Source organism: Xenopus laevis, chromosome 1L (assembly GCF_017654675.1).
Source record: "Xenopus laevis strain J_2021 chromosome 1L, Xenopus_laevis_v10.1, whole genome shotgun sequence".
Classification (NCBI taxonomy): Eukaryota; Metazoa; Chordata; class Amphibia; order Anura; family Pipidae; genus Xenopus; species Xenopus laevis.
In genome coordinates this window covers 87,369,715-87,394,588 of record NC_054371.1, presented here as the reverse complement: position 1 = coordinate 87,394,588, position 24,874 = coordinate 87,369,715, and the positions used below count along the sequence as shown (strand labels likewise).

At 40.3% G+C, this 24,874-nt stretch overlaps 1 protein-coding gene across 6 annotated transcripts in view; it reads right to left on the bottom strand.

Moving 5' to 3' along the window:
- Nucleotides 1-24,874, bottom strand: part of septin11.L (septin 11 L homeolog) — a 72,984-nt gene that overhangs the window by 22,003 nt on the left and 26,107 nt on the right. For all 6 annotated transcript variants that reach the window (XR_005967300.1, XR_005967302.1, XM_041591081.1 and 3 more), the window contains exons 2-7: nucleotides 17,911-18,031; nucleotides 9,806-10,001; nucleotides 7,880-8,066; nucleotides 3,449-3,610; nucleotides 3,005-3,101; nucleotides 2,130-2,298 (exon numbers count right to left, since the gene is read on the bottom strand). Coding sequence is in view for 4 of the 6 variants with exons in the window: in XM_041591081.1 (XP_041447015.1) it covers nucleotides 2,130-2,298; nucleotides 3,005-3,101; nucleotides 3,449-3,610; nucleotides 7,880-8,066; nucleotides 9,806-10,001; nucleotides 17,911-18,031 (932 nt within the window). In the remaining 2 variants the exon portion in view is untranslated. The remainder of the gene's footprint in view (nucleotides 1-2,129; nucleotides 2,299-3,004; nucleotides 3,102-3,448; nucleotides 3,611-7,879; nucleotides 8,067-9,805; nucleotides 10,002-17,910; nucleotides 18,032-24,874) is intronic.

Here is a 24,874-nt window from a genome sequence, read left to right as displayed (position 1 = left end):
TTAGAAGGGGGCCCCTGCCACCAATGTTTGTTTATTTTTTAGTTTTTTTTACATTTTTTTTTGTTGGGGCCCCAAGTTTTTTTTAACAGGGGGCCCCTGCCACCAATGTTTTTAAAAAAAAAAAATTTTCATTTTTTTTTTTTGGGGCCCCAATTTTTTTTTATAAGGGGGCCCTGACCATCAATAGCTTTTTACAACTTGTGTGGGGGGGGGGGTTACTTTTTTAGCGCTGATGTCTGTGTGGTCTTTTAACTGCGATGTGGGCGGGATATGGGGCGGAGCTTGGTCGTCAGTGTGGGCGGGGCCCAGGGGGCCCCAAAAATTTTGTTGTACGGGGCCCCGTGATTTCTAATGGCGGCCCTGCGTGGACTGCATCTGTTCGGTCCCACGATCCGACTGCCAGTTTACCCATCATTATGATCCGATCAGCCCGATATCGCCCACCTCAAGGTGGGCATATCGTTGAGAGAGCCGCTCATTTGGCAACATCGCTCACCTTAAGGGTGATCTTTTATGTAAATATTTACTACTTCTAGGTATTTGCTGAACTATATAGATGATGACTGAAATTACAGGGTTAAATATTTTTGCAGGTGGGCCCAACAGCAGAAATGGTAAAAGCTACGGTCCAAAACAATTCTCAACTGTATACGTGCACATGGAACTAAATCTTCAGCTGAACGTTTGAGTGGGGTAGGTATAAAAAAACGTCGTCGTTTTTTATACGCTTTTTCTAGGAGCAACTACCTCCAGAGCTTACTTACAGGTCTGAAGCAGTGTAAGATAACAGCAAATCTGGCATTAAAATGGCATAAAATAAGACACATCTTGACAAATTTGCCATTTATTTTACACAACTTTTTACACCGTTTTGTTTTTTTTGTGAATTTCATTTTACACAGCGTAATAAATAGGCCCCTATGACATTTTCCAAATATGCTTTCAAGATTGTGCATCCTACCCAAGACTAATTCTGCATAAACCATTACATTATGTTCATTCTTTCATGTTTACTCATTTCCTTTTCACTACAAAATATAAAGATAAGGTGAATGATGTCAAAAATGCAGCATTGAAGCACTGCCTGTAGGAATAAAGAAACATGCTCTTCCAAGCCTAATATGGGTAGGCTAGATGGGGGTCTCCAGTTACACAGGAAGTCACCAAAATTCCTTAAATTCTTGCAAGAGATATTTAAATACTGCTGCAGTCTTTTTGTTTAGACAAGCTAAGAAAGCATAGCTAAGATTAGTTAATATCTCAGCTGACCAGAAAATACCACAAGCACTATATTTATCTTGGAACTGACATGGTTTGCTGCAGTTACAGGGCTGAGAAGCTATTATTAAACAGTGGCCTGTGTGCTTAAACAGGCACAGGAAAACTGAATACAAAGCTGGTTTGCAGCACAAATCTTTAAAACTATTTAGTTAAAATTATTTATTAAAAGTATCTTGAACCTTATTTGACACCCCAATTAATCTTATTGTAATAAGCAACACGTCCCTGAAGTGTTATTTCAACTGGCAGCCACATTTAGCCCAGAGGGTTGCCTTTTCTGTCCCCCATGTTTATGTTGTGTGTACCACAGGGCTCTGGGCTCTGTGTTATGGCATTGTGTGGACTGCAGGAGCACTAGAAACAAGGAGAAAGATTTAATATTTCATATGTCAACTATTTTTTAGCAGAAAGCAATGTAGGGAGAATGAGGACAACAAATCCTGTGGGGCTACATGCATACATAAGTTGCTATATGTGCTACTTTCAATGACATCAGCCTAGTATGGAATGAAAAAATGCACTGGAACTTGCACGGATTAAAACAAATCTTTTATATTATTAAATGATATTACTAAATTATGTATTTTACGTATTATATATATATATATATATATATATATATATATATATATATATATATGGAAAATTATGGTTTTATATGAATTTTATACGGTAAGAGTGAAATATTTGTAATGTAAAAAATAATTTAGAAATAAAAACACCACCATAAAAATCATGACAGAATTTAAAAATGGGCAATAAACTTAATTTCAAAATAAGCAAACTAGACAGTGCTTGTACCAAAAAATGTATTGTGCCTATTCATTTAAACAAAACGCCCATTTTACCTGAATGGCTTGCTGTCAGGGTCTGTGTCTTTGAACCCCATCTCCTCCAGCTTACAACGCCTGTACAGCTCATAGTGACTCGCATGTGTCTGCTCTCTTAGGTCCTCCATATTTACTCTGATAAGCATCTCTCTGAGCTTCACAAAGTCACAGTGGTTTTCATTTTCAACTAAGGAAGGACAGATCCCACATTAATGGTATAACCAAGTAGTGAAGAGATGTAGAATATTTGTATTACACTATAATTTGATAAGGAACAGTTTTAAAAAAGAGACTTCAACATTAACTCACATACTAAGCTTGATCTCAGAAAAAAAACTAATTAAACAAAACACCCCACAAGGTGTTCACAAAAACAGCAAGAATATCGTTGTTTTGGTTACATGAAGTGAGCATCCTTAAAGAAGAAGGAAAGGTGTTATTACTTGGGGTGCCAAAAGTTAGGCACCCCCAAGTGATTGGCACCCCGGGCCGGTGCTCCTGTCAGGAGAAAACTGCACCGACTTGGGGTTCTTCCAGCGAGTACCACGGAGTGATGGCCTTCCTTCTTCAAATTTCCCAGGGCAGACACATGCGCAGAAGAACAAAATAATTTTTTTGTTAAAGTTCGGCTTTCTGCTCCACTGCGCATACACAGCTACAAGAAGAAGCCGGAAGACAATCGATCAGTGGTGCTCGCTGAAATAACCCCCGGCCCGGTGCAGGTTTCTGCTGATAGAAGAACTGGCCCGGGTGACAGCTAAGTAAATACAATCACTTGGGGGTGCCCAACTTTTGGCACCATCAAGTAGAAAATGCCTTTCCTTCTCCTTTAAATTAAAAAGAAAATGCTTCTAAAAAAATGCTTCTACATATTGAATAATTTTGTAACATACCCTGTACAATACCCCAAGGATATTGCCTTGCTTTAGCCATTTTATTGCCAATTTTGACTTCTTCTGTACTCCCAACAACAGCAAACGGCAGGTGTACCTGTAGGAATGAAGTTACATTTTATTTTTAAAGGGATATACTTCAGAGGATGAACCACCCCTTAACCTCAATTTAAAAACATATTCGCCAACAAATTAAATGTAAACAATATATTCTTGGTTGTTTATTTATGCCAGTGATGGAATGGTACAGTAAAACAATCTAATTTAAAAGGCTAACTGCCTATAAGAGACTAGTTCCACAAGATATTTAAATAAATATTTTTGAATTTTGTTTTTTTACCTCTTTTAGATAATGTGTAGACACGCAGCTATGTGTTTAGTTCCAGGAAAATTGAAAGTACCCAATCATATTAGCTAGCAGTATTTAACCAAAATGTAACTTACACTCATTGTTGCATTGATCTCTGCAACGGTCTCTTCATCTGTAGGGAACTGGTAGATTTGCACCCCGTTGCTAACCAACTCACTCATAATTTTGCTTTTGAATTTGTGGAGCTCATTTTTGGCAACTGTATCTGCCTTCGCGATTATTGGAATAATGTTTACCTGTTGTAGAAAAATTATTGTTATACACCAGAATTTTTCAAAATAAAGGGGGTATTGCAACTTATTTTTACAATAATAAATACGTCAACTCATTAAAGGGGTGGTTCACCTTTATGTAAACTTTTAGTATGTTATAGAATGGCTATTTCTAATCAACTTTTAAATTGGCCTTCATTTTTTCTTTTTTATAGTTTTTGAATTATTTGCCTTCTTCTTCGGACTCTTTCCAGCTTTCAAATGGGGGTCACTGATCCCATCTAAAAAGCAAATGTTCTGTAAGACTACATACATGTATTGTTATTGCCAGTTCTTATTACTCATCTTTCTATTCAAGCCCTCTCCTATTAATATTACAGTGCATGGATACTAGGGTAATTTGGACCCCAGGAGAATAAAAAAAACAAAATAACTTAAACCACAAATAAAAAATGAAAACCAATTGCAGATCATCTCAGAATACCACTCTCTACATCAGGGGTGTCCAACCCGCGGGCCGCGGGCCGCATGCGGCCCGGAATGGAGATCCGTGCGGCCCAGCAGGAAGCAATCTGTTTGCCATGTTGCGCGTCAGAGCAAAGGCACGCCTCCTCTCCCCACAGCTTTGCTGGACTGGCTGCAGCCTCTCTACTGTGCGCGCGGTGCGTGTGACATCACCGCCGGCGCTCTGCGTGTGACGTCAGCGCCGGCGCTCTGCGTATGACGTCACCGCCTGTGTTCTCCGCACCAGTCCCCAAACGGCTGCTAGCTGCTGTTAGCTAGCAGCTACTGTTTGGCGCCAATTTCCTGGCTTTGCTGGGCCCTGCCCCCTCTTGTCTGGCAGCGTGATAAAGGCACACAGAGAGAGCAACTCCCAAAACTATGTGGCTCATCTCCTGCCTAATGAAAGGCTAGCTTCAGCCTGCAGCTTACTGGCAAGTCTGGCACTCTTGCACTCCACAGCAACCAATTATGATTACCTCAGCTCCCCTGGTTCAGCACAATACACCTGCACAGTATTTTTACAGGTACAGAATTTTTTACTCTTTTAGTCTGTCTTAGTGCTTTGCATTTGATATGATAAATTTGGAAGTAGGGATTTGTGTAATAACACCCCTGGGCCATATACCTATTCCATAATTTTCTGGAATTATTATTTTTACTAAATTCACTGTGTGTAGGTCTGTAGGATAAGGCATTAATTCACTATTAAATCTATTTGACAACCAATTTGTTCACTCAACTTATTTATTCAATCATGTTAATTAAAGAGCAGTGCAATAAATTAGAATTAATACAAAAATGAATTAAAAAGAAATGAATTCCCAAGCCCCCTGTGATTCCCAATAATCAATTGATTTGTTTTTTAAGATAATTAATTATGAGGTAAATGTACTTAATAGCTTATAAGTGCATTGCAATGAATAATCACTTCTTAATTAAATTCACAGTTCATAGTATCAAAAATAGAGAATAAATTTTGTAACTGAAAAATGAATTATAAATAAATTGTTTATTCAACTTCAAAAGTAGCCCAAACATAGCACAATATGTGCAGTGAAATAAAAAAAAATTTATGAAAATACGCCAGTTACAAATTGGGCCTCTTTTAGTTACGCCCCTGGTGATGGCCAAGTCTGTACCTACCATTTTGCTTTGTTGGAAAATTAGCAAAACAGTGAAAATTTTAAAAAGGCATATTTTCACATACATTCATTTATTTTTAAGACTTTTTTTTACTGCAAATATTGAACTATTTTTGGGCTACCTTTGAAGTGCCACTTGGCTAGTTTTGGGCTGATTTTGAAAATTAGACCTGGCAACCCTGAGAAGGTTGCTCTATATTTGTCCCATATTCCAGTGTATAGCTCAATCTGGTTATCTAGCTGGTATTGTAGTTAATTTCTGTGTATTTCCTTTATTTTTATAAATCAAAAGTGTTGTGTATTTCATGTGCGGCCCCAGAAAATTTTTCTTCTTCAAATGTGGCCCAGGGAAGCCAAAAGGTTGGACACCCCTGCTCTACATCATACTAGAAGTTAATTCAAAGGTGAACAACCCCTGTTACAGTTTTGGTGGTCTTGTTGTTCCTGAAAAAGAGTCAGCTGCAAATCAAAGACAGCTTGACAGATTCTGTATATGATGTTTTCCACTGAAAACTTTAATTTTCCAAGTCATCTCTTCAGTTATTCATGGGTGTCCTGGAAGTCCAGTTCATTGTCTGAAAGGCTACCGGCTGCATTTCAAATGGGGGAAACAATAACACTGATGGCAGACACTGCTTCTTCTATGCATATATAATTTCAACAAATTCTGATTGTTTAACCTATTACTCAGCAGGGATCAAAGATTAAGAAAAATGTGCTTACAACACAAGCCGGAATGGAAAAGAAAGAGGATTTAGGTTAAAATCAATTCCACTCTCTACCAACAGATGGTAACCTTTCACAGTATCAGACCTTCAGTTGGCTCCAAAATTAAAACATCAGTATATCTTCATGCATAAGAGTGAGGATTAACCACTTCTACTATCAAAACCAGTGGCTAAACTACTGGGGGAGCAGGGGATCAGCTGGAGGCCACACCGCACCCAGGTGTACACCACCTGGGCCTCGGAAGAGGACATTACTGATAAAAACGCAAGACATATAGCACTTATGATTAATAAGGACCAGCACTCACCATAAAGTTTTTTTTTTTACCCATTTTACAAATGTTCAATGTTTTGGTTCTCATTAGGACCCTTTTCTTCTTTGAGAAAGATTTCAATGGCAAGAAAAACTCCTTCACAACATCTAGTCAAAAACACTCTCTAGAGCAGTGATCCCCAACTAGTAGCTTGTGAGCAACATGTTGCTCTCCAACCCCTTGGATGTTGCTCCCAATGGCCTCAAAGCAGGTGCTTATTTTTGAATTCCAGGCTTGGAGACAAGTTTTGGCTGGATAAAAACCAGGTGCACTACCAAAAAGAGCCTCAATGTAAGTTGACAATCAACATAGGGGCTACTAAATGGCCAATCACAGCCCTTATTTGGCACAACTGGAACATTTTTAAAGCACTGCATATCTTGACAGCGCTATATAAATAAATGATGATGATGATTTTTCAAACTAGTTTTCCTCCATAACTCCTTTTACTTCTGAATGTTGCTCACAGGTTCTAAAGGTTGGGGATCCCTGCTCTAGAGGGTAGGTCTATAGTCAAAGTCTACAGTCAAGAGACTTAAATACAGAAAATGTTACCAGGTCACTACCATTTACTAATGATATTAAGATGGACAATAAGCCAAAACATACTAGGAAAGCAACTTGAAAGCTAATTTAATGTGCATTTCAGTTGCTGAAGACAAAGATTAACTAACAGAAAACAACTGAAAACAGCTGCAGTAAATGTCTAACAAAGCAACACTAGGTAGTAAACCTAGCAATTGGTGATGTCCATGAGTTCAAGATTTCAGGCAGCCATTGACTTCAAAGGATTTTCAACATATGATTGAGTGGTGGGAGGCACTAAACTTCAATCACATCTTGACTGTTTCATTTCAAAGCCATTGTTGTTGGCATAGAGAGCAAAAATTAAGAAAATTGCATCACCATCCAACCATAATTATGGACCTTACTATAAATAATGCATTACGCTACAGTAAACAGAAGACGAAAATGGATTTGTGAAAAGAAAATATACTTAAAACACAACTTTCTTCAATAAACGAAAAAATAGGGAAAACTGATTAAAAAGGCCGAAATGAGAAGAAGAACAAGCAAATGAGCAATTCATTAGAGGCCAGTTAAAAGACCAAGCCTTGTAGTGATTTACACCCAACATACCCCTTGCTACTACAAGCATGTATACAGGGTAGACGGCACTGCACATTCTTTTACATTTCTATACCTTTTGTGTATATGATCAGCAACAAAAAGATCATGTATAATTTTAAAACATGCACAGTTTTAATACAAAGTTGAGAAGGAGCAGCTCAAGTTCACATTTTGTTGGCATGAAAATTGCCTCAATTGCTGTGAGATCTCTTCAGTACAGGTCAGTTGCAGGTGTAAAAAAAAGAACCCTCAAATAATCTCCTCATCAAAGTAGGTGTTAAATCCAGGGATGCCCTGCATCCATGCAAACTAGAATGACAGAATGAGGAATCCCTAGAAAGCATAATGAATGTAAACTTGAAACCATATCACTCCCTACAAAAACTATACTATCCAAAAGAAATTCTAGTTGGATGCAAGAATTACAATAAAAAAAAAAAAAGGTAACAAAAGATGAGCTGTATGGGCAAGTACCTTACTGTCTAACTTTTTCATGGTGACCAAATCAAGTGATTTCAAGGAATGTCCAGTAGGAGCGATGAAGTAAAGACAGGCATGTATCCTAGTATCATGATAATTATACAGGGATCTCTTGATCTTGAGCTCTTCTTGGAGGTACGCTTCAAACTGTGCATCGATGTACTCCACAATGGGTCTGTAACTAAAATAAAACTTCTGTAAGTGTGAAGCACTTATATATTTCCAGTTTAGTACTAAAAACATAAGACAAGTAATAAACATTGTCAAAGTTGCTATCATTAGCAACATGGGAGTACAAGCCTGCGGCTATTTTATTACACAAAAACAAACATTGAACATTGCAATAATAATACTTCAATTAATTTGGACAATATAGTGCTGATTCTACAGCTGACCCAGACAAACTCTACTATTAAGATTACCCAGCAGGTCACCTTAAACGTCTCAAGCTCCTGATAATGTGCAGATAGCCTCTTCATTCATCAATATAGCCGCAACAAATCCAATTAATTTTTTTACAAATTAATTTAATTAAAGAACGATAGGGTGGGCAAGATGCCATGATGCCTCTTCTGTCTTCTGGTCCGGGAATTCCTCACAAAAGTAAATAAGTTCTCATAAGTTATGGAAGAGTTGCTGCCTCAGAGTTCTATGGGCCCTTGTGTTGCTATAAGCCTAAAAGTTGTGCCTAGCGTTTATGCATGATATGTGTGTGCATATAATCTTGGCAGTCCAGAATATGAGGCCTTGGGTTATCAAACCTCAGGCTCATTATGATATAGGTTCATTATGAACAAATTTCAACAGCAAGAGCAGTGTTTGTATAAATGTGTTGTCTGCCTAGATGTATTGCTCCATGTGTTGGAAGCTACTGTATTATATTAGAATTTTCAAGCAGGCTTGCGGTTTGTGGACATGTCGCCATAAGGAAGGCTTACTCCAATTATACCCCATTAGACTTGGAAATTAGAACCTCAAAAAGTCAGGATGTTGCAATAATTGTCGTAAATCATTTCTGAGGGGGCAAACTTCCTTCTGCATCAGTCCGATCTATCGAAAAGTCCACATATCATGTTGTGCTTTATGCAGTATAATAAAATAGCACGAATAATGTTTCGTCTATTCAAGTTGATTAAGCAAAAAAAATGTTTTAACTAAAATCCACCAATGTGCAATTAGCAGCAATTTCAACCCTAACTGCAGCAACAATAAAGAAAAATACGTTGTCATATTGGACAGCTGCGAAACATCGTCCTTTTCCTGTCCAGACTTCCTAATAGGTTCATACTTCAGCAGGCACATCCCTCCTGAGACAGCACAGTGGATGCAGAGCTTTTTATTGATATACATAATTCTATTTTACCTATACTAGGAAACAGCTGGGGGAAAAGAGGCCAGAGATTAAAGAATTGAATATGCAGTAATACTTAAGTATGTGATTTAAAAAGCCAACTACTATACAAGGTAACAGTTAATTTAAAAAAAAGGACAAAAGGATGCTTGTTGGATGAGCTTCGATTTTAAAAAATGGCAATTCACAATTTCCAAGGAAACTGCAACAGGAACAAATAACTTGTTAGAACCAAGTTAATGTATTGACATCACCAATATTATAATAACAGTGTGAAGAGATCATCTCGATTGAAAAACTACCAAGTAGGCGGTACCAAATCTTTAACATGCTGAATAAATTATAGCAGCAGCAGGGCCTGCATAGTCTTAAGTGAACAATATTACTGCTAGTATGATCTAGGAAGGATGAACTAGGGTTGAAAAGTAAAGTTTTCTGGTTTACACCACATTATTTCTATGTACAACACTGTTTGAGTGTAGATGACCCCGATGCCACATGTACCTGGTAATGGTCTAGCTCCACAAATTATTTATGGCCTTGTAGGCAATTTTAACTTTGATAAGTACCTGTCTTCTTTATTTATCTGGTCCCCAAATCCTACTGTGTCCACAATGGTTAACTTCAGGCGCACATTGCTCTCTTGAAGTTCATAACTTCTTGCTTTTAACCGCACTGCTGGTTCACTGTGAGACACTGGCTCATTTTCAAACTTTGTATTGAAAATAGTATCCATTAAGGTTGACTTTCCAATTCCTGTCTCACCTATAGAAAGAGAGAGAATAGGGTAATATGGCTGTCGAAACAAAGCTTACACACCAAGATGGGATTTAGTATATTCAATATTAGTTTTATATTCAATATCAATTTAAGTTAGTTTAATATTGTCTTGATAACTCTCTTAAATCATGCATATCTGCATGGTTTTCTTCTTGTATAAAAGTCACATTTCAACAAGATGACTTTGTACACCAGGGGTGTCCAACCTTTTGGCTTCCCTGGGCCACATTTGAAGAAGAAAAATTTTCTGGGGCCGCACATGAAATACACAACACTTTTGATTTATAAAAATAAAGGAAATACACAGAAATTAACTACAATACCAGCTAGATAACCAGATTGAGCTATACACTGGAATATGGGACAAATATAGAGCAACCTTCTCAGGGTTGCCAGGTCTAATTTTCAAAATCAGCCCAAAACTAGCCAAGTGGCACTTCAAAGGTAGCCCAAAAATAGTTCAATATTTGCAGTAAAAAAAAGTCTTAAAAATAAATGAATGTATGTGAAAATATGCCTTTTTAAAATTTTCACTGTTTTGCTAATTTTCCAACAAAGCAAAATGGTAGGTACAGACTTGACCATCACCAGGGGCGTAACTAAAAGAGGCCCAATTTGTAACTGGCGTATTTTCATAAATTTTTTTTTATTTCACTGCACATATTGTGCTATGTTTGGGCTACTTTTGAAGTTGAATAAACAATTTATTTATAATTCATTTTTCAGTTACAAAATTTATTCTCTATTTTTGATACTATGAACTGTGAATTTAATTAAGAAGTGATTATTCATTGCAATGCACTTATAAGCTATTAAGTACATTTACCTCATAATTAATTATCTTAAAAAAACAAATCAATTGATTATTGGGAATCACAGGGGGCTTGGGAATTCATTTCTTTTTAATTCATTTTTGTATTAATTCTAATTTATTGCACTGCTCTTTAATTAACATGATTGAATAAATAAGTTGAGTGAACAAATTGGTTGTCAAATAGATTTAATAGTGAATTAATGCCTTATCCTACAGACCTACACACAGTGAATTTAGTAAAAATAATAATTCCAGAAAATTATGGAATAGGTATATGGCCCAGGGGTGTTATTACACAAATCCCTACTTCCAAATTTATCATATCAAATGCAAAGCACTAAGACAGACTAAAAGAGTAAAAAATTCTGTACCTGTAAAAATACTGTGCAGGTGTATTGTGCTGAACCAGGGGAGCTGAGGTAATCATAATTGGTTGCTGTGGAGTGCAAGAGTGCCAGACTTGCCAGTAAGCTGCAGGCTGAAGCTAGCCTTTCATTAGGCAGGAGATGAGCCACATAGTTTTGGGAGTTGCTCTCTCTGTGTGCCTTTATCACGCTGCCAGACAAGAGGGGGCAGGGCCCAGCAAAGCCAGGAAATTGGCGCCAAACAGTAGCTGCTAGCTAACAGCAGCTAGCAGCCGTTTGGGAGACTGGTGCGGAGAACACAGGCGGTGACGTCATACGCAGAGCGCCGGCGCTGACGTCACACGCAGAGCGCCGGCGGTGATGTCACACGCACCGCGCGCACAGTAGAGAGGCTGCAGCCAGTCCAGCAAAGCTGTGGGGAGAGGAGGCGTGCCTTTGCTCTGACGCGCAACATGGCAAACAGATTGCTTCCTGCTGGGCCGCACGGATCTCCATTCCGGGCCGCATGCGGCCCGCGGCCCGCGGGTTGGACACCCCTGTTGTACACAAAAGATTAGAGGCCTCATTACTGCCAATACCTTCTCCTTCAGTGATTAAATGGGTTGTTCACCTTCCAAACTATTTTTCAGTTCAGTTGTTTCTAGATTGTTCACCAGAAATAAAGACTTGTCAATTGCTTTCCATTTTTTTTTTTACAAATTTTTCCAAAATCTGGCCGCTCGTAAATTCAGGCGCATAATCTAAACTGTTACAATTTACAAAATTTATCAGCAGCATCTCTGGAGTATTAACAACTATTGTATCAATTCTAACAGAGGTCTTTAATGAAACTCAGGGATTCTGCTCAGCAGGGACAAAGATAAGAAATGTATCAACTAAGGGCAGAGACACACGTGGAGATTCTGGGAGAGTAGTCACCCGGCGACAAATCACCTCTTCTTTGGGGGATCTCCCCTCAATGCCTTCCCGCTTGCGGGATGGCACTTTCATTGCTTCGTTTTCCGAAGTCAACCGAACTTTCCTCGTGAGGCAACTTCGGAAAACTAAGCGATCCAGCCGGCGATTTAGATTCTAGCCACACTTAGTAAGCAGCTAATACAAAAAATTATAAAAGTATAAAAGAATCCAGTATACCAAAGTGTGTGCATAAGAAGTCATCTATAAGAGAAGCACAGAAGCAACTTTAATTTTATGCAAGCAGCATAGAAGCAGCAGCAAGAAGACAGCTGTTTGGTAGTATTCGCTTCCTGTAAACATGCATTCCCAGATGGACAATGTAAAGTAAATGTAGCAGAACAAATATCCAAAAATATACATATTTAAAAGTTCACTAAATCCTACTTATTTATTTAGCCACATACCAAAAATTACAGATTAAGAGACCTCATTAAATAGTGACCTTTTCTGGCTAGAACATCTGTTGAAGATCACTAGACTAGGCTGATTGAGTAATGCAAATTTTAAAGCATAATATGTACTGCTATTAAAGGCCTTACTGTATTTGCAGAACCAGTGATTCAGATATAACATGGAAAAGGACACAGACAGCCTTCACACAATTAGAGAGGGCCTAAATTCATATCAATTTATGGAATTTGGAAAATAGTTTGTTATTAGATGCAGTTCTTGCATTTGGAATTTGTAGCAAATTTGTAGCTATCCCAAAGATTATGTCAGATGGTGCAGTCCTCTCCTAACTGGTCCAAGGGGCACATAAACTAAAATTTAGTCCAACACATGGGTGGTTAAATCAGACTAGGTCCCCAAATGAGCAGATCTTCTGTGTATGTCCAGCTTAATTAATATGGACAATATAGTCTGTCCAAAAGGAAAAGAACGCATCAAATCCAGGAACAGATGTGGGCATATTGAGGACAATGTGTACTTGTATATGAATTATGCCAAGTTGCAAAACATTCCAAGACTAGAAGTTAAAGACAGAATATTTTCTATAGTAAATTCTGACAAACCACTAAATATGATATACCATCACAGATATAAACTATCCAATGTGTACTTGTGTTCAGTGACCTCTGTTTAACATGTAAAACATGTTTCAATTTGTTTCTCGTTTACCATTCAAATGGAAAACCAAAGGTTTATGGTTACAGTGCACATCTGAGCAGAACCTAAAAGTAAACTTACCCCAAAGGGAAACAATGCATTACTCCTGAGAATCATACATTGCCTTTGCATGAAGCTTAAGTATTATGAAAATGTCACTACATTGGCTGTACATATTGCATTCCCAGAGGAGCAGACATACCCTTAGTGCATCACTGGGAACCCAGCACTGTGAGGGGACCTGGGGAGTGCTAATAATGTAAAAAACATATTTTACAGTAACTTACTCGTAAACAGGGGCTACAGTTTTTTTTTGCAATGGAGTACTTAAATAGGTCCTCCACCCAGAAGCTTAGTTTTTGAATTAAATTCTATAGACCTTTCCATTATATATTAAAATTGTATTTACTTTTTACTTTATATGCAAATTGCTACTGAATGGATGGTTTGTTCTCTGGGTCTGTAACATGAGTGAGACCTCCTCTAGGTCTTTTAATAAGTTTTTATCAGGTGCCTTGCAACATTGCTTCAGGAGTCAGAGCCAAAAATGTAAATAGCCAGAAAGATTTCGACAGAAATTACATTTACAAATAACATTGGGCATTATGTCTTCAGCTAAAAACACTGAACAGAAATGGTTGTCAACAGAATCGGGTACAGAGGGTGGTTGTCAATGGTACATTCTCTACTTGGAGTAAGGTTCTTAGTGGGGTCCCTCAGGTTTGTGTATTGGGTCCACTTTTATCTAACTTCTTCATTAATGATTATGGGGAGGGTATTGTAAGTAATGTATCAGTGTTTGCAGATGACACAAAACTATTCAGCCCAATTAATTTCATTCGGGATGTGGCATCCTTGCAACACGATCTTGACAAACTGGCAATCTGGGCAGATAAGTGGCAAATGAGATTCAATGTTGCTAAATGTAAAGTCATGCACCTGGGATGCTTATACCCTTAATGGGACTGCACTAGGCAAATCCATTATGGAAAAGGACATTGGAGTCCTTGGTTGTAGCAAGCAAGGCCAGTCAGCAGCATCAAGGGCAAATAAGGTCTTGAGCTGGAATAAAAGGGGCATTGTTTCATGCAGGAAGTGGTCATTCTTCCACTGTATAGAGCACTGGTAAGGCCCCATCTAGAATAAGCCGTACAGTTTAGGTCTCAAGTGCTCAAATAGGACATCAGGGTACAGAGAAGGGCAGCTAGGCTGGTAAAAGGTATGGAAAATCTATAAAAATAATAGCTATGAGCAAAGATTGGCCAAATTGGGGATGTTCATGCTGGAGAAGAGGCGCTTAAGGGGTTATATGAAAACTATGTATAAATATATAAGGGGATCATATAATAATCTCTCTAATGCTTTATTTACCAGTAGGTCTTTCCGGCTGATGTGAGGTCACCCATTCCAATTACAAGAAAAGAGGTTCCGCCTAAATATTCAGAAGGGGTTTTTTTTTCTTCTTTACAGTGAGAGCTGTGAAGATGTGGAATTCTTTCCCTGAATCAGTAGTACAGGCTGATTCATTAGATAACATTAAGAAGGGTTTGGGTGGCTTTTTAGCAAGTGAGGAAATACAGGGTTATGGAAGATAGCTCATAACATAACTTGATCCAGGGACTAGTCTGACTGTACTTCATGCTCTTTTAGTTCACACCCATCTCCTGAGAATATTCGGAGATGTTTTCAAACTACTTCATAGTTTCAAACAAAACTAAGGGGATTGCCTGGAATAGCTGATCAGCCAATCAAACCACCGTTCAGCATTAACAATGCCCTCTGCAAAATGCAATGACACAGAGTAAAGGTGGCCATACACGGGCCGATAAAAGCTGCCGACAGACCGTGTCGGCAGCTTATTGGCCCGTGTATGGGGCCCCCCCCCACGGGCTTCACCGATCGAGATCTAGACGAAAGTCGGGCAGATCTCGATCGGATGGGACAAAAAATCCCGTCGGATCGCGGCCGCATCTATTCGTTGATGCGGTCCCGCGATCCGACCACCCGTTTAGGCATCGTTAGGATCCGATCGTTGTGCCCTAGGGCCCACGATCGGATCAGCCCGATATTGCCCACCTTCAGGTGGGCATATCGGAGGGAGATCCGCTCGTTTGGCGACATTGCCAAACAAGCGGATCTCTCAGTGTATGGGCACCTTAAGTCTTTTGCAGGGAAAGGAAATTAGTCTCTGGAATCTGTGTGGCACTTGGGTTGTTGCACTGTTTTCCCTTCTTCTGTCAAGCTTCATGATGCTTCGTGCATATCCAAGTTGTGTTTTGCAACTTTTCAATAGAGAGTCTTCTTCATTCTCATGTTCTATGAAGCCTGTAAGCGTAAACGGAGTATTTGTTTCTGTACAGAGGAGAGTGTCCAAAACCAAATAGAAAATGAATGCAAACTTGCTCATCTGAGCAGTTTTGCCATTAAATCTCATTCAGAGTCCCTCTGACTGGCAGCACCTCTTAATAGTCACAACTCTGTACAGTACTCTCAGTATTTGCTTTGGATTCGAATGATGTGCTGACAGAAAGGACAGCAGCTTCAATATTTTGTTTATCCCCCCAATCAGTGAAAAATCAGGCCCTGTCCTTTCTTTAAGTGGGTATGGATACTGGTATGGATACTATGCCACAGAGAAAATGGGGAATATGGCTATCTACTCTGCAAAAGAAACCTGAAGTCCTGCCTGATGGGGAATTAGCCTAAGATATTGGCTGAACCCGTATTTTATGTCCTCAACATTCTTGAAACCATGGTTGATACTGACAGTTGTACTTGTCTACTGTGGGTTGGCACAAATGTCATAATTGGTTATAATTATCAGATTTTGCCAGCATAATTTCTTTAAACTACACATTTATTATTATCCTTTTCGGACTCTATTTTGAGTAATATTAGCCAGGGTTATTTTTCAGATCTGTGCCAATTTTATATTTCTGCATTTGGACCTGATTATGTCTGCATTGGAAACTTGCCAAGAATATTCGGCAGGTCATTTTCCTTGTAACATTTTGTGTATGTGTATCATGTTGGGGAATCCCTATTCTTACAAACTTTTCAGTTGGTCTTTTGGTGTTCTCTTCTGTCTATTTCTAGCTTTGAAATTGGAGTTACTGACCTGGTAGCTAAAAAATTACTGCTCTGTGAGGCTACAATTTTAATGTTACACTTTTTCTATTCAGGTGGTCTCCTACTCATATTCCATTAAATGGCTACTATACCATACCTCCCAACTGTCCCGACTTGATCAGGACAGTTCCGCTTATGACAGCTCAACCCACAGTCCCGGCTTGTTACTGAAATGTCCCGAGTTTCTCTTTGATCTCCAGCACTGAACAGCCAGAAAAAAGATACAAAGTTTCTAACTTAATTGGCTTTTGGCAGAAAGCCCAGAACAGCCACCAAAGGCACAAAGATTATTTTGTAACAATTTTGAGATAAGCAAATAAGTAATTAAGATAAAAATGTCCTTCAGGAGAAGTTAGACTCACAGGTAAGGGTCAGTCCACACGAGCAGATTTGGGGAGATTAGTCGCCCCAGCGACAAATCGCCTCTTCTTTGGGGCGACAATCTCCCCAAACTGTCTTCCGCAGGCTAAAATGAAAATCGCCTGTGGCAATGCACACGCAGCACTTCGTTTTCCATAGTCGTCTGAAGTTTCCTTGTGAGGCAACTTCGGGCAACATCGGAAAACGAAGCGCCGCGTGTGCATTGCTGCAGACGATTTTAATTTTAGCCGGCAGAGGGCAGGCAGTTCGGAGAGATTGTCGCCCCGAAGAAGAGGCGATTTGTCGCTGGGGCGATTAATCTCCCTGAATCTTCTCGTGTGGACGGACCCTTAAGGATAATTTACCTGTATTAGCAAAATTGTAATAACAGGGAAAAAAACCAGAAGTGTGTTCAAATATTTAAAAAAAAAATATATATATATATATATATATGGTAATTAGGGGGTGTGGCCACAATAATGGGCATGGTCCCAATTTGTTCACCACGCTGCGCAAACCAACTCTTTTTGTACCTCTTTCTATTTCCAAAATTTTGCGAGGTATGCTTTACCTTTGATTTTTTAGAAAAGCTCAGTACAGGAGCAACACTTGCATTATCATAGACTTTGGGTATCACTCTATACACGCAATAAGAAAACACAGTGAGCTGTATATAGAGTGCCATTTGTGCTTCCAATAACCCTCAGGCCACTTCCCCTTCTGATATTCTTGTGATGGAACTCTACAGGAGCTCGGTCTGAGGTGGCTGGCCTTGTAGTGAGAGCCAGTAAAGGCCTATGGTACAAGGCAAAATAGGAAGTGTTTTCCATATTATACCAAGCTAATGGGCAAGCAGAAAAACACTTGCATTTGCTCTTGTATAGACTTACATGGTAACCATGGGCCAGTGCAATCAGCACAAAGAACAATTTGTGCTTGTTAACCACCTGACCCGCTATTGCATCAGCCTAGTCAGGGCAATTACCATTTAAGCCTATGGAGTGGCTATTGTGAGGATCTTGCTGAGCTGTGACTGGAGCAGTATAGCACATTCACAGAATCTTGGAAATAACAAAAAGGAAATATATATAAATTTATAAAATATATAAAATTAAGGTAATCCTGAGCTGATGTTACCTAGAACTACACTGTATTTACTTACCAACACAGAGTATATTGAAGCAGAAGCCCTGAGATGTTGACTTGTTGACTAGCTGGTCAGGAAGACTGTCAAAACCAACATGGCCGGACATAGAGAGTGTTCGAATGTCATCACTGGGTGACTACAAGAGAAAAGATTTCATTAGACATTACTTTTACTAAACAGCATGAAAAAAACAATGAAACACACACATATTTAGGTTCACAGATCCCTTACAATGTTGCACAATGTGTACAGAATGAGCTTCCTATATTAAGCAGCCCTTTTCAGTGGCATGTATAAATAAGTACTAAGTACAGTAGAGGCATATTAAGAGTTTTTAACACAGATATATTTTGAATGTAGCCACGAAAATGCTCAGCTTTCTGCACCACTTACAGTATTGTGAACAATACTTTTCAGTTGGCAGAAAATAAGAGCTATCAAATAGTGAAAAAAAAAAAAAAAAGTCCAGGAATCCATGAGCAACAAATCTAAATCAATCTACTAATACATTCATGTTTGTTCCAAAATAGGCTGTTGGGAAATCTTATTGTTTTCGGGTGGAAAATATTTCCGACATAAGATTCCTTAAAACATTTTGGCAAACTTCTGAGCCTTGTACTCCAAATGAACCAAAGCCAAATTATCTAAAGCATGACCTTAGACTCACAAAGAATTTTGAACAGGAATTGATTCAACAACTAAATTATTCAAGTTTCATACCTAAAAATGTTTCAAGTATTTGTCTTCAATGGGTAGTTCACTTTTAGATTAGATTAAAGGGATAGTTCACATTTAAATTAAAGGGGTTGGTCACCTTTGATTTAACTTTTATATATGGGCTGATTGGACCAAGGCATGCTTTTAAAACGGATGTATGTATGTCTATACCAAAGCTTAGAACAGCTTTCAAGATGCATGTAAGAACTGAAACTGCTGTAACAATGAACCTTTAACAATAAAAAGACAAAAAAACCTGGTAAAAAAAAGTTAATTTAAAGGTAAACTACCCCTTTAACCTGTACTGTGATGTAGATAGTCGTATTCTGAGACTGCAGTTGTCTTTGTTTGTATGGTTTTCTTTTTGTTCAGCAGCTCTCCAGTTTGGGTGCTAGTGGTATATATAACCGGATAATAAAGTCCATTTCTTGTTAAATGCAGTATTTATACTTTTCTGAAAAGTCATTCAGACAGGGTCTGAACTAATGAGTGTGGAGGGCAGAGAGGTGAGTGGGCAATGCATATAGCAGTAGAAGTTTTGTAAATATAGAGTGGCAAAAATTAAGACTTGGGATAAACCAAGTACTGGCACAGCAATGCACTAAGTTAATGTGCTCAGGGCAAAAGTAATTTTTTGTTCCTCTGTGTAATGTTAAGTTCCCTTTTGATTCCTCTGAGAGGCTGACATAATTGAAGTCTCTTCACTCCTATCCTTGCATATACAAAAATCAGTATAACAAACGGTTTCATAACAAAATAAAAAACATTATATTGCACTTTGCAATAATATTTAAACTTTTGCCACTTTAAGATCAATAACATTAAAGACAACTACTATCATATGCTAGATTTAAAAAAAATGAATAGATACAGGTATGGAATCAGTTATCCGGAAATCCGAAGCTCCGATTACAGAAAGGCTTTCTCCCATAGACTCCATTATAATCAAATAATCCAACTTTTTAAACATGATTTCCCTTTTATCTGTAATAATAAAACAGTACAATCTACTTGATCCAAACAAAGATATAATTAATTCTTATTGGAAGCAAAACCACCCTATTGGGTTTATTTGATGTTCACATGATTTCCTAGTAGACTTGAAGTATGAAGATCCAAATAACAGAAAGATCCGTAATCTGGAACACCCCAGGTCCGAAGCATTCTGGATAACTGGTCCCATACCTGTACCACTTAAAGAGAGGTTGTTATAGAATGTGCAGGGTAATTGGCATCGGATAAAAATTGTGTGCATGACAGGGGCGGACGTAAATGATACATGATCTGAAGAATGGCAGTATATAAAGGAAAATAGGATTTATTTACTCACCGTTAAATCCGTTTCTCTGATGTCGACAGGGGGACACAGGAGACCGATGAGTAAAGCACCATCCTTCAGGAGGCAGGACACTTGATTGACAGATGAAAAGAGGGCGTGCCAGGACTCAGGCTTTACCCCTAGCACTTCCTCTTTTAGCTCAGTTGGTACCAAATAACTGGCCACCAGGCAAAAATAACAAAAAAACAAGGTAGAACAGGTTTACCATTTAACTTATAACTACGTACAAGCATGAACCGGGTGGGATGTCCTGTGTCCCCCTGTCGACATCAGAGAAACGGATTTAACGGTGAGTAAATAAATCCTATTTTCTCTGACGTCTCCGGGGGACACAGGAGACCGATGGGGACTTACCAAAGCAGCCCCACAAAACAGCAGGGAGGGCAACAGATTTGTGAATGCTTGCCTTTTAGGCTTGCACCACTGCATGTAGAACTTTGCGGCCAAAAACCGCCTCCGCCGATGCAAATGTATCTAGGCGGTAGAATTTTGTAAAAGTATGAATTCTGGACCAGGTCGCTGCCTTGCAGATCTGTTCCACTGAAGCAGAGTTTCGCCAGGCCCAAGAGGCTCCCATTGCTCTCGTTGAATGTGCTCTGATTTGAAAAGGTGGAGACTTTCCTTTTGCTATATATGCTCTCCCAATGGCTTCCCTAATCCATCTAGAAATGGTGGACTTGGATGCTGGTTGACCTGCTCTTGGCCCCGATGGAATCACAAAAAGAGAATCTGATCGTCTGATTTCTTTAGTACGTGTGGTATACATCCTTAGTGCTCTAACTACATCTAGTCCATGCAGTCTTTTCTCCTTAGGGTTCTTGTGATCCGGACAAAAAGACGGAACAACTATTTCTTGGTTGATATGGAAGGAAGATACCACCTTGGGAAGAAAAGAAGACTTAGTCCGAAGTACCGCTTTGTCTTTGTGAAATACTAGGAATTCGGGGTCACATGAAAGCGCTGCTAGCTCTGACACTCTGCGTGCGGATGATATTGCTACCAGGAAGACTACCTTCCAAGTAAGCCATTGCAGGTCAAGTGAAGAAATAGGTTCAAACGGAGGATCTACAAGTGCTGTGAGCACCACGTTCAGATCCCAAGTAGGTGTTGGCCGTTTACGTGGTGGAGCTATGTGAGCTACTCCTTGCAAAAATTCTTGAACTGTGTGATCCCAGGCAATCTTATTCTGAAAAAGCAGTGACAGAGCCGAAATTTGAACTTTGAGAGAATTCAGCTGCAGTCCCATATCGAGACCTTTTTGTAGGAAGGACAAGATAGATGGTATGGAAAATATTCCAAAATCGATACCTGTATCTTGACACCATAACCAGTAACTCCTCCATATTCTGTGATAAATTCGCACCGAAACTGGTTTTCTGGCCTGCAGCAATGTAGCAATTACTTCTTCAGAAAACCCCTTCATTCTCCAGATGGACTCCTCAATAGCCATGCCGTTAAATTGAAGAGCATGGGATTGGGGTGGTGAATGGGAACTTGTAGTAGAAGATCCCCCCTGCGAGGTAGAGGGATATATGCGTCTGCCGACAGATCTTGAAGGTCGTGAAACCAGGTCCTTCTTGGCCAGAAGGGGGCGATTACAATTGCCAGGAGGTCTGAGTGGCGGATCTTCTTGAGGACCCTGGGTAACATGGGAATCGGTGGAAACACATATGCCAGATCGAACCTCCACGACTGGGTCATGGCGTCTATTCCGTCTGCTAGTGGATCCCTGTACCGAGCAAAAAATTGGTTGACCTTGCGATTTGTTCTTGACGCCATGAGGTCTATTTGTGGGATTCCCCACTTTTGTATTAGTTCCTCGAATACTTCGGGATGCAGTTCCCACTCCCCTGGGTCTATTTGGTGTCGGCTGAGGAAGTCCGCCTGGATGTTGGATACTCCCGGAATGTGGACGGCTGACAACTGCACTAGGTGTTTCTCCGCCCAATGAACAATCCTTTCTGCCTCTTTCAGAGCCCCTTTGCTTCTGGTGCCTCCTTGACGGTTTATATATGCCACAGCTGTGGCATTGTCGCATTGTATTCTGACTGCCTGTGCCTTTAGTTCCGACTCCCAATTGTGTAGAGCCAGTCGGATTGCCCTCAGTTCTAACAGATTTATTGGCATCTTGGTTTCTTCTAGTGACCACTTCCCTTGTGCGGTGTATCTTTTCCATGTCGCCCCCCATCCGGACAGGCTGGCATCTGTTGTCAGGACAGTCCAGTCTGGAGTTGCCCATGATTGGCCTTCGGTCAGTGTATTCGGGCGAAGCCACCACTTCAGAGAGGATATGGTCTTGTGGGACAGAGGAAAGGTCTGCATCAGCGATCCCCTCTTCCACCAGCGCAGAATTTCTGACTGTAATGGTCGCAGATGAATTTGGGCAAATGGGACTGCCTCTATGGTCGACACCATCGAACCTAGAACCTTCATGGCCTGATGTATAGTTGGACGGTGAAATTGATATAAGTTGGATACTTGTTTCTTCAACTTGATCTGCTTGTCCCGTGGCAGAAATACTCTCTGTGCTGTAGTGTCGAATTCCAACCCCAGATACATCATCCGATGGGATGGATGTATCTGTGATTTCTTCCAATTGATCCACCAACCAAATTTCTGGATTATCTCTGTCGCTCGCTTCAGGGCCGCTTGTGCTTGGTCCATTGAATTGGCCTTGATGAGAAGATCGTCCAGGTATGGAGTCACTGAAATTCCCTGGAGTCTCATCGATGCTGTTGTGACTGCCATCAACTTTGTGAATACCCTTGGGGCTGACGACAGTCCGAAGGGTAGTGCCACAAATTGGTAGTGTTGGTTGCGGAACGCAAACCTCAGATAGCGCTGATGGGCCGGCCAAATTGGGACATGTAGGTAAGCGTCCTTGATGTCGAGAGACATAAGCAATTGATTTGGTTCCATCCCCCTGATGACTGACCGCAACGTCTCCATCTTGAACTTTGCTGTTCTGATAAATTTGTTTAAGTCCTTTAGGTCTAGAACAGGGCGAAAAGTCCCCTCCTTTTTTGGGACCACAAACATATTGGAGTAGAACCCGTAAAATTTCTGTTGCGGGGGTACTGGTATTATGACTCCTGTTCTTTGAAGGGTCGTCACACAGTTGTAGAAAGCTTGTGCTTTGATCGGATCTGTGGGAATTGTAGACATGAAGAACTTTCTGGGGGGTATGGCCCAAAAATCGAGGTGATATCCTTCCGTAATTATCTCTCTTATCCAGGATTCGGAGGTGTGTTGAACCCACGTTTCCCGGAAAAATTGCAATATGCCCCCTATTGCCCCCTGCTGCCCCAAGGGGCTCGCCCCATCATGCCGAATTGGACTTGTCCTGGGCGGGCTTGTTCTGAGATTTATTGGGTCTCCAACTTGGTCTGGTTGGTTTGTCGGAGAATCGATTGCGAAAATTGTTTCTGCGTGGAGAGGTTGAACGTCTTGTTGCTCTATTAGTTTGGCCACGAAAAAGTTTTCCCCTACGGAAGGTATTCGCTGAGCGTGACTTCGACTGGGGGAGGAAGGTACTTTTGCCCCCTGTGGCCTGAGAAATTATTTTCTCTAATTCCTCTCCAAATAGACGTTGGCCTTTAAACGGCAGTGCAATTAATGACTTTTTAGAACTTAGGTCAGCTGACCAGTTTTTGAGCCATAGTGCTCGGCGAGCAGCAACTGCTAGGGCAGATGAACGTGCTGTCAGTTGTGCTGCGTCAAGCGCAGCTTCACTAATATATGCGCTGGCTTCTGCCATGTCTCGTGAGACTTGCCCTGGAGGTCCCATCTTGAAGACCTGACAATATGGATGTGGACCAGGCTTCCATGGCTCTGCCGACCCATGCTGTGGCTAATGAGGGACGAATTGCCGACCCTGCTGTTGAGAATACCGCTTTAAGAAATCCTTCCATTCTTTTATCGGTCGGGTCTTTAAAGGCAGCTGCGTCTGTAACCGGTAATGTGGTATTCCTGGACAATCTAGAAACTGGTGCATCCACCAGCGGTGGTATTGCCCATTTATCTACTATTTCTTTCGGAAATGGATACAGTTTAGCAAACTTCTTGTTCGGTTGAAACTTTTTGTCTGGAGTGTCCCACTCATCTTGAATTACTGCTGTTAGCTGATCATGAGAAGGAAATTCAATCGTAGTTTTGCGTTGTCTCTTAAACAGGCCTTTGGACTGTGTTTGTTGGTCTGCAGGTGGATCTATTTTCAAAGTAGTAATAACTGCTTTAATAATGGCTTCCACATCATGGTGTATCTCCTTATCCATCTCCCCTTCCTCTTCATCCTCAGACTGAGAAGAAGAGGAAAAAATTTCTCCCTCTTGTTCAGACTCTGATTCAGATGGTTGTAAAGTTAGTGACACTGGTGTGCGAGATTGTATGTTTTTAGCAGACCTCTTACGTTTCTCCCCAGGTCCTTCCTGGATTTTTGACATAGACTTCTCAATAGTCTCGACTATAGAATTGGCAATAGAGTCGGCAAGAGAGGGTAACTGCTGGAGAGAGGCTAGTGACTGAGACAATTGTAAGGCCCATGAGGGAGCTGCTGTCTCTGACTGAATCCTAGTTTCAGGACTCTGGACACTCGTATCCTGAGGAAAAACTTGTCCCTCTTGATTAGGAGGGAGCTCTAAGGATACTGGCGGAGCCTCTGACTCCAGTAAACATGACCTACAAAGCGGGTCTGTTTGTCCCAAGGGAAATTTAGCCTGACATTTATTACACGCCAAATATGTAACCTGTGCCAGCCCTGCTGCTAGTGCAGCACGTCCCCCTCCACTCCGTGTAAATAGTCCCCCTTTCCTACCTTCAGCCATACTAGAAGTGCTAGGGGTGAAGTCGGAGTGTGGAGACCAGGGTAGTACTGCTGTTCGGCAGGTGTGTGCGCCGCTAGTGAGAAAGCTGCGCTGCTTCTCC